This window comes from Chelonoidis abingdonii, chromosome 14 (assembly GCF_003597395.2).
Source record: "Chelonoidis abingdonii isolate Lonesome George chromosome 14, CheloAbing_2.0, whole genome shotgun sequence".
In the NCBI taxonomy this organism is placed as follows: Eukaryota; Metazoa; Chordata; order Testudines; family Testudinidae; genus Chelonoidis; species Chelonoidis abingdonii.
In genome coordinates, this window is record NC_133782.1 from 10,352,448 (window position 1) to 10,362,817 (window position 10,370).

Below are 10,370 nucleotides of genomic sequence, written 5' to 3' on the forward strand. Positions count from 1 at the left end.
TTATCTGGAGGTCCCCCCAGGGGAGGGTTGGGGACACCAGAGAGAGAAAAGGGGGGTCAGGCCCTATCAATTCCTGACATGGTGGCAGCCTATCAGATCTAAGCTAGAGATTAAGCTTAGAGGACTTCATGCGAGTACCTTATATTTGAACTCTAATGTTCAAATCGAGGATTAATATACGACAGAGGCTCTTGCAAGAAGAGATCTGAGACAGAAATAAAATAGCTGGGCTTTCCAGGCCCTATCACCAGCTCATGTAAACCGACATAGCTCTCTTGACTTCAACTGAGCGTTGCCAATTTATACCAGCTGAGGAGCTAGCCCTCTGTGTGGTTAAATGTTTAAAAACCAGAAAACTTCTGCTCTTAGCTCCTAAACAGTAAATATAGACATTAGCCACCGTTTGCCCATGGGTACAATGAGGTGAACTGGAGAGATCAGTTTTTAATTATGCTTAGACCAGGAAATAACAATGGTAAGTGTGTGGTTCCTGTTGGGAAATGTTGTCTTTATAAACACAACTGACTTTTTTTTTTCTTGCTGTCTCCTGTTTCATTCAAATCTGATTTTGACTATAAAGCTCTTTGAGGCAGGATAGCAAGGTTCCAATATTGGTAACTTAAATCTGTGTTCCTGATAACTGAACAGGAAGGGTGATATCATGGCCCCAATTAAGTCAAAGGCAAAACTTCTATTGACTTCAAAGCCAGTATTTCATCTGAAGACTTATGTGCAGCTTTGAAAAATCTATGGACATCAGAAGACAATATAAAACACTTTACCTGTTTTGCTGATGAGCCTCATCTAGCCTGTTTCTTTCCTTGTAAAGAAAACTTGGTTGGCTGTCATCCTGGGTGCAATGGAAAGTCTAGAAAATAGATGTAAATATGTGTACCTAAAACTGTAATAAAGAAAAATCTGACATAAAATATAAGCACATTTTTTATATATGCAAAGGATTTGAATTGATTTACCTTTTTGGTGGTATTTAAAATACTTTTGCTTAAGCTGCTGGGAGAAGGTCTCACAGGGGAAAGTGGTTTCTCTAGCCCTTTGGTACTTGGATGTCCCTTTCCACCACTGGAACTAGCAATAAACAAACAGGATATTGTAATTAATTAACAAGACACTTAACAATCACAGCTTCAGTACAGATTTTCAATGTACATTAATTTTAAAAAGGGGGCAAGAAAGAGACGGTCATAATTATACTTAAGTGTCTCTTAGATTTAAGGGATTTCTCATTTATGCTTCACTAAAACTTTTTCATGCATATTTGGTGGTCCCTTTTAATTTACATGCCACATAAGTGCTTAACTCACAAATAGATAATTCAACAGTGATACTTCACACTTTTATAGCACCTTCTATCCAAGGATCTCAAAGCAATTTACAAACATCAGTAATTAACCATATTGCTGTTGTTTTGCAAGTGCATAGTACAACGAGGACCTGGTTCATGACTCGGACTAGGTGGTTCCACAATACAACTAAAGTAATTATAATAATATGCAGTCTTAAGAATATAGCAAGCCAAATCTTGCTTGCCTTTTTTATGTGCATAGTGCCAGTGATGCTCAAGGGATTACTCATGAGGATGTAAGCAGAATTTGGCTCAGAATGTGCAGTCTGTTACAATATTAATAGAAGCTATTTAGCAACAGTGGCACAAAGCAAAATTCACAGTTTTGTGTGATTACAGGGTGGTGCTTAAATCAAGAGCAAAAAATCCCACACACACTTAAACTGAATGATATGCATTACTGACCTGGACAATTTGACATTATAATCCAGAGAGTATTCCCTTAAATAAACCAGACTCTCTCTGGGGGCACATTAGAAAAAAACCAAAATATTTTAACATTTAAAATAATGCATTCTCTAAGAATAAGAAAAGTTGTATTTGCACTGCACATGAGCACTATATCTTATTTTGTTTAAAAGAATGCTTGAAAATGTCACTTCAAAACAACCACCATATTTTACCTCCATGTCTGCTTTCAAATGGATTGCAGTAAAATTCATTTCTGTCAATACATAGTATTCATTTTCAGTTGGAGTCAGTACCATGTGTTTTGTTTGGAAAAATGATGTGTTGCCACTTTAATGGATTATAAAATAATAAAAGCAAGTCCCAGACCCTCCAGCATGGAAACAATCACCTCTAACTTTGTGATCTGCACATGAACTATTTGATTATCTGTTTCGTTCTGAATAAACAAATAGATAAATGAAAAGGAAATAAATGACCCTGGCTAGCCCACTGAATCACACAATCAGTTAGATACTAATCTGCAATACTTACGTATTTCCCTAGTAAAGAGTGAGAAAATAATTTCCTTACATTACCATTCCTTTGTGGGTTTCATGGATTTGGCTGTCCTTTTTCAGTGTCCCTCCTTGCACTAGTAAGGGATAATCTTGAATGCCTGGTCCCATTATTATTCCTTTTAAAGAGTACTTGCAAGTTACACTTTTTCTTTTACATCGTTTTTCACAGTCTTAAACAAAGGACTCCAACCTTTTCTGCGTATAAGACAGAGTGGAGTGGATACAAATATCACCACATCCTATGGATGCAACAAACAAACACCATGCACTCCCCCCAGAAAACACGTGATTTAATCTTTATAACAGTAAAATAAAAATACTCAGCTAGCCAGCTGTGCCGGAAAACAATATTTCCCTCCCCCAAAGCTTGCTGAAGGAGCAGCTGCGTTATTCATCTGCTTATTGCTGATCTTCGTTGAGCTGTCATTCCCAGGGCTATTGAACAGAGAGCAGCACAGCGCCGCTGCCCCCTTCCTCCCTGAGGAATAGGTTGGCCATTAGAATTGCAAAGCATTGTGGGTCAAGGACAGCAGGGAGCTACGCATACTTTTCTACAGGAAGCTCGGCGGCTGCTGCTGCAATATTTATCACGCACAGGCTGCCAGTCACTCGTGACAAGCAGACCCTGGATTGGGGAGGCTATGCCAGTACCGTCCCAAAGCATGAGTACCCCTGGGAATCTGCTGACAAACAGGGCTCTGCACGATCACTTGTAAAAGCAGAGGGCTGTATTTAAATGCACGGTAGCACTGGAACAGCGACCCTTCGTACGCTCCATTGTGATTTAACTTCTTCTTGCACGGAAGTATTGGGTGGAGCTGAGTCGCATTTGCCAATGGGTGTGGGTATCTCTGCTTTTACAATAACAAGAACAGGTGATCAGGCACCTGCGCTTTCCCTTTGAGCTGCCTTTTTGTCAAAAAAAAATATGCATAGACCTTGTATATATTTGTAAACAAATTTTAACACTACATCCATTTCATTTTTGCGTCTCCTTCCAAAACTGCAATCCTAAATCTGAATCGTATATCGAAAATGCCTGGACTAGAGCAGTCTATGGGCTGCTCTCTCTTATCCCCTTGAAACTGCATTCTCTGGACCAGGGATAAAGAAAGCGAAGTGATGTAATTTCCAGAAGGTGACAGACAAACAATTCCAAAATCCCATCCCCTCACCTGTCCTTGGTTCTGATGTAGCAAAATGCAGTTTCTTAAACATTTTGCTCTTCTCCGTCAGAAATCTCATCCCTTGGACCAGGAGAGAGGACACGTGGGGATGAGATTTCTGATATGTTTCTCTGCCATCCTTCCGCAATTGCTTCAACCACTTGTCTTCCGCCCTGCCAAGGGATGTGATTTCTAATTGAGCAAAACATCTCAGAATTTGCACCCTCAGTCTATTCTCGGTCTTGTCCTCCCCCAAGGGAGCAAATTTTGCATCACTCTCCCTTCAGAGAATTTTGCATCACTTCTTTGCTTTAAAAGTTAATGACTTTTTTTTTTACTTTTAGTAAATATTACATTTTACTTGGAATGTCTCAATTCTAATTGTACTCCAGAGGGGGGAATAATGCTTTAAATGCTACTCTATAAAGTATAATGATGAGCATTCTGTTGGGGAGGAACATCTGTTCTCATTTTCAGGTAACACTGTAAACAAGAAGTGGGCAGCATTATCTCCTGCAAATGTAAACAAACTTGTTTGTCTGAATGATTGACTGAACAAGTAGGACTGAGTGAACTTGCACTACAGTACTTGTATTAGGTGAATTGAAAAATATTTTGTTTTCCAGTGCAAATATTTGTAATCAAAAATAAAGTGAACATTGTACACTTTGTATTGTGTTGTAATTGAAATCAATACATTTGAAAATGTAGAAAACATCAAAACATATTTAAATGGTATTCAATTATTTTTAATCACATGATTAATCTTTTTAATTGCTTGACAGCCCTAATTTATTTTAGAAGGTTGACAAACTATGGAATAGTATAAAGTAGGAATCCTCAAACTGGGGGTCAGGACTCCTCAGGGGGTCGCGAGGTGATTACATGGGGTTTGTGAGCTGTCAACCTCCACTCCAAACCCCGTTTTGCCTCCAGCATTTACAATGGTGTTAAATGTATAATAAAGTGTTTTTAATTTGGGGGGGGGGTCGCACTCAGAGGCTTGCTGTGTGAAAGGGGTTGCCAGTACAAAAATTTGAGAATCACTGGTATAAAGGCTTCTAAGTCTGCAGATGTGACAGTTTAGCATTCAGCTCCCTCCCCACACACCCCTCTGACTCCCAGTGTGCATTTAACCTTCTAGCTGTTAAGAGATTTGACCCCTCCCACACAGACCTATGATTTTTTCCTCATGCCTCAACTTACTCCACTGAGGTTTCTGTCAAGCAGGTTCTCACCTTATAGTGGCAGAGACTCAGACTGAGGGGGAAATACATACCACTTGCTCCTTTATTCTGGTATTCTCCTTTCCAAATTAACCCCCCGCCCCCCAAGGGAGAGAAGTTTTGTGGTAATTTATATAGGCACATAACATGTCATTCGCTGCAATGGTACCACTGTGAGGCTTTTCAGTTGTGTCATCACAGCGTAACTGAAGCTGGCATGTGGTGACAAACTAATGCCACATAGACTGATGGCAAGTAGCACAGTTATATGCACCAAGATGTCATGCAGTTTTGAACTGGCAACAGGATTTTGGTCATGATTACCAACAGCATATTCTCTCATCTGTCTCCTCAAAAGGAAATCACCTCTGTTACGCTATTTCTGTATACAGTACGATTGGCATAGCTTAGTTGGAGATGAAAGGGTGGGAAAGTGGTAGCAGCAGACAAAGGAGATAAATTAAGAATATCAGTGTTGTGTTACCACAGCTTACCCCAATAAGGGCTGGAAGAAAGGACCATTTTCGGAGCTGCACAGACTTATGTCCCCAGGTGTTGCTATGCCCATGAAGATGGTATAAGATTACCATTGACCCCATGGCCACCCATGTGCTCACCCCTAAGGCAGAGGCCAGCATTGGAAAACACAGCTGTACACAAAAACAATGGCAAAAAACAGCAAGAATCAGTGATGTCCAAGCATATATGTTGGTTTCTGACATGCAATCATGCTGACAGTGAAAGTCTTTTCAATTATGAAGAAATGACACAAGATAAGAATGATCCTAAAAGAATAAAAAACAGTCAAGATGAACTCTTATGGGGAAAACTGGGAGCAAGTAATCACCATGCCACATGCAAGCCACACACAAGGCAGCATGGTCTGATTTGTACAGTAACAAGTGTGACATGCACTTGGAGAAATGCCCCTACTCTCCACACAAAGCAGCTGCTTCCTCATGCAGCTGGCTCTGCCTATCCGGCCGCAGACAGAACAGGAGCCCTGTGAGCACTCTGTCACAATCACAGTCCCTTTGGCTTCCTACCTACCCTCCAGCATCATTGTCCAGAAGGCAGCTGCTCCCTCTCACCCTCCCCACCCCCCATACCCTCCAGTAGCTGCCTCTGCCCAGCGAGGGGAATCAGAACTGGAAGGGACCTCGAGAGGTCACCTGGTCTAGTCAAGGTAGGACTAAGTATTAATTCATCCCTGACAGGTGTTTGTCCAGCTTGCTCTTAAAAACTTCCAATGATGGAGATTCCACAACCTCCCTAGGCAATTTATTCCGGTGCTTAACCATCCTGACAGTTCAGAAGTTTTTCCTAATGTCCAACCTAAACCGCCCTTGCTGCAATTTAAACCCACTGCTTTCTGACGTGAAGGGGGAGCCAGAGTGTTTGCAAAGCAAAAGCGCTGCCCTGCGAAAAACACACCCAGATCATCCTCCCTGTTTCTCTGCCCCACCCCAGCCAGCTAAGTGTTACCATGGACTGTCCCCCACCCCGAGCCACACGAACCAGCCCCGCTGGGAGGTGAGGTCTGCTCTCCCCACAAGCAGCAAACCCCTGCAGCTGGCAGCTCCTCGCACTGCTCTGGCAGCGCGGCCCGGCCGCACTAGCGGCGGACGGCTCCAGCCCGCTAGGGGAAGCACGATCACCCCGGCCAAGCCTCCCGCGGCGGGGGCCGAGAGCAGGGAAGTGAGCGGGGCCCCCAGGAGACGGGCAGCAGACCCCCCCCCGGGAGCCGGAGCCGCAGCCGCGCTGGGGACGGACAGACCCCCGGGACGAGAGCCCAGCCAGCCGGCCCACGCCCAGGGACAAGCGGGGGGAAAGGGAAGCCCGAGGGGGGCTTCCCCCGGATCCTGAGGCACCATTATAAACCCGGCACGGCCACGGTGCTGACAAACAATCTGTTGACGCACTGCGTACAAGTACTTTCCCGCCTTTTCACCTCCCGCGTCCCCCCCAGCTTCTTCCCGCTCTTGCCAGCAGACCCTGCCTGCACCTAAGGGCAAACCGAGGGGGCCGCCCACGCGGCAGCGGCTTCGTTTCCGCTAATACGCATGCGCTTGGGGGGCCGGACCGTACGATTTGTCGCTGAGGAGAGGTGCCTGGGAGGAGGCGCTACCATCCTGGGGCAGACACGGGCGTTGCACCAGAGCGTCGGAGGGGGCGTGGCCTGCGTGCCCATCTTGCAAACCAATCTGTTCGCTGAGGCGCAGCGCGGGTGGAACCCTGAGCGCGCTGGGATCTGGCTGCTGCGCGGCTTCCAGCGCTCGGCCTGCGGTGGGGCTGAGTCTGACCCCCACCCTGGAGCGGACGAGCGCCGTAGGAGAGTAGTGTGAGGGGCGGGGTTAGAGGTGGGCTGCAGCGCCGCCTCTTCCCCCCCACTCCAGACCTGGATTCCTGCTTCTCCAGCCAGTGACACAGCATCGATTCCTCCTCCTCCAGCCTGTGCAACAGCCTCCGTTCTGCCTCCTTGCAGCCTAGTGACCTCCGAGAGCCCTCCAGCCTGTGCAGGAGTCTTGAATCATCCAGCATCAAGTGGGACCGCTTCGACTCTTGCTCCACTCAGGGCGAGCGTCTTGGATCCATCATAACAGCCTCCAGTCCCTCTTGAGTGTATGCAACAACCTGGAACCCCCATAGTGCCCACCACAACAGCTTGCAGTCTGTCTTCAACAGGTGCAGCAGCCTTGAATCCGCCAGCATCCAGCACAACTGCCTCCAGCTTTTGTGACAGCCACAAGTCCACCGGCATCCAGTGTGACAGCCTTGATCCCACCTAAGCCTGTGCAATAGCTTCGAGTGCTCGTGCTCCACCATTCAGCGTAATAGCCTTTTAGCCTTGAATTCTCTACCCAGTGAGACGACGTATATCCTTCCATCCAGTGCATTAGCTTCAAATTCTCTTCAGGCTAGCGCAATAGGTTCCAGATTCCTGTCATCTATTGCAACACCCTGTACCACTTCAGCCAACGCTAGTTACACCATCCAGCGCAATAACCTCAAATACTCAGTCACAGCCTCTGTGACTGCTGTCATCCCAGAGCCCCCTCCCTGTCACAAAAGAGACAGTTTTCAGTAGCTGCAGCATCAACTTTGTCACCTTGCCTTCAGGAAACAATGGATTTACGTGTCCCTCAGAGGAGCTCTAGTTACCTCTCTGATCTGTATCAGAACATGCTAAGGGCTGAAGAAGCATTGGGTCCAGAACGGTGGCAACAGGAGCACCAGCCAATGCGTGGCAGCAGAGCCAGTCTGAGCACCCCACCCAAGAGGGAGCCACATCCAAGTCATTTTCAGAGCAGCACTACTGTCAGCTGTGACCCACACCTGCAGCCTATCATTCGCCGACGAGCCAGGTCTTTGCCCACTTCCCCTGAGAGGCTGAAGAATACAGCAGCACAATGCCGTGTTCCTGGGTGCAAGAGAAGCCGCATAAACCGTGTGAGATTTGCTGATGCATTGGGCTTGGAGCTGGCTGAAGTGAAAGTCTTTCAGGTTGGGGAGGACCCATCCATCCCCTTGCATGTCCTCTCCAGGCTTTCCATCAACTCGGACCTTTGCTGCAGCCAGCTGGATATGGAGATCACCATGCAGTGCTTGGTGCCTGACTTTCAGCAGCCTGTGGACTGTGTGGACTTCTCCACCCGCCTTCATCAGCAGCTGGTGTGTCTAGAATGTGTGACCAGCTCAGACCTGGGGCTCAGTGGCACTATCCAAGTTCTCAATTTGGCCTTTGAGAAGCAGGTGTCTGTGCGTTACACCTTCAACCAGTGGAAGAGCGTGCATGAAGTGTGTGCTCATTGGCACAGCAGCAATCTTGAGGTGGATGGGAAGGGCCAAGCTGATGTCTTCATTTTCTTTCTCCCCATGCCTCCTTTCCTCCTCCAGCTGTGCTCTGTAGTCCAGTTTGCAGTGAGATATCGTGTCAATGGGCAGGAGTACTGGGATAACAACCAAGGTAAGAACTACAGCTTCACCTGCAGGAGTCACCTTCTCAAGATGCCGAGGGAATGTGAGGAGAGCTGGATCCACTTTTTCTGAGCAGGAAGAAGATATATGGATATGAAATGGCTGCAGTGACCTTTTCTTCCTTGGTGTTCCTCTCTGCTTCTCTGACAGCACAGAAATTATTCAAGAGGCAAAGATGTTTCAAAATGAGAGTAACAAGTGATCTGTACAAAACTTTTTTGTAAGAGCTTCAGAAAGGATAAAGGACCAAAATCTGCATGGATTTACATCCCTGGAGACTTCATGGGATTCAAAGAGATTTCATAGACAGGAATCAGGGCAGAACTGGCTCAAAGGGACACTGTCAGGCTAAATATATCAAAAGGAAAATTGTGTTACTAATAATTCTTTACGTAAACAAAAACTTAAAATTCCAACTTATTTGTCACCATTTTATACTGTTTAATTTTATACACTTAACTAACTGGAAAACAGGTTAGGTTTAGTTTTTTGTTAAAGTTTTGTTTGTAGTATTACCTTGGTTCTTGGGCATAATTCCAGTGCTGAAAACACTGCAGGGCAATGTTTATATCCAAATTATTTGTATTCCTATTTAAACACATAAAAATATTTCTATTGATATTTGGTTTTATTATTATTTAACAAAATCTAACTGTTGATCTGAAACTACCTGACAGGGTCCCCATAAATAAGGTTTTAACCTGATTCTTTTTCTTTCTCTTATTATTTTTAATCTCCAGTGCTTGCCATTGATACAGCCAGAATGATTCTTGCTAAGATGTGTTTCTTAAACCATAAGGCTGGCATCCTTGGGGAAGGCCTGATATTTTCAAGGGGAGGTTCAAGCAGTTCTTTGGATAAAGTTTTAAAATACAAACTTGTTCTTTTCTTGCATAACTATTTTCTCTAAACAAAACCAGAGCAGTTTTGCACTTTTAATTGCATCTTCCTCCTGAGGATCTCAAAGCCCAATACAAATGTTAATGAAAAAAGCCTCACTGCCCCCATGTGAGACAGGTAATTGTGCCTATTTACAAATGGAAACAGACACAAGAGGTTGAATACCAGGGCCACACACTGAATCAGTTACAGAACCATGGAACAGAGCCCAGGAGTTGTGATTCCTAGCCCTCCCTTCCAGTACCCTAACTATTACCATAATATTTTGAATCCTAAAATTAGCTAGTTCTGATCTTTTTTGACCAGTGGAACAAGAAGTTATGGGCTCCCTCCTCTCTAGCAAAAACTGGGGTCTTCAGGGAGGGTCAGTGGCATGGCTGGTAAATCCATGTCTGCTTGGATCCACGGGCAGAAGTCTCCCCTCTGCGGCAGTGGGAACACAGCAACCACTTGGAGAGAATGGCCTTCTCAGTACTCAGCTTATTGCTTTGCCTGTTTGTTGGTGAGGATTTGAGCCTATACATTTTTTGTGATATATGCAAGCTTCAGTTTGGAAAATAGGAGATGACATCTGCAGTTATGAAAATGTGTGAAAAACTTCTCAGATAGCTAGATATGTTAATACAGCCTAAATATTAAAAAATGATTTGTGATCTTGGGTGCCTGAATTTGGAGTTGTCAGCTAAAAGCACCTTAAAGGGGACTGATTTTTCAGAAGGCAGGTGATCAGCACTTTCTGAAAATCAGGGCCCCTTTAAGGTGTCTCAAG

At 45.0% G+C, this 10,370-nt stretch overlaps 2 protein-coding genes across 3 annotated transcripts in view; one reads left to right on the plus strand and one right to left on the minus strand.

Annotated features, from left to right (window-relative positions):
* FAM217B (family with sequence similarity 217 member B) overlaps positions 1–2,853 on the minus strand; it is a 12,968-nt gene extending 10,115 nt beyond the window's left edge. Inside the window, exons 1-3 of one of the 2 annotated variants that reach the window (XM_032782636.2) lie at positions 2,345–2,853; positions 975–1,086; positions 783–868 (exon numbers count right to left, since the gene is read on the minus strand). In XM_032782636.2, the coding sequence (XP_032638527.2) occupies positions 783–868; positions 975–1,086; positions 2,345–2,439 (293 nt within the window). In that variant the 5' untranslated portion in view covers positions 2,440–2,853. The remainder of the gene's footprint in view (positions 1–782; positions 869–974; positions 1,087–2,344) is intronic. The other variant, XM_032782635.2, reaches the window with a different exon arrangement.
* Positions 2,854–6,929: 4,076 nt separating this feature from the next.
* On the plus strand, positions 6,930–9,320 carry PPP1R3D (protein phosphatase 1 regulatory subunit 3D). The gene has a single exon (XM_032782632.2). It carries the CDS (start codon positions 7,850–7,852, stop codon positions 8,771–8,773), a length of 924 nt encoding a protein of 307 aa, XP_032638523.1. The 5' UTR covers positions 6,930–7,849; the 3' UTR covers positions 8,774–9,320.
* The last annotated feature ends 1,050 nt before the right edge of the window (positions 9,321–10,370 follow it).

What these genes read in the sequence shown, in the direction of transcription:
- PPP1R3D (XM_032782632.2), top strand. Translation starts at nt 7,850, where the DNA reads ATGGATTTACGTGTCCCTCAGAGGAGCTCTAGTTACCTCTCTGATCTG.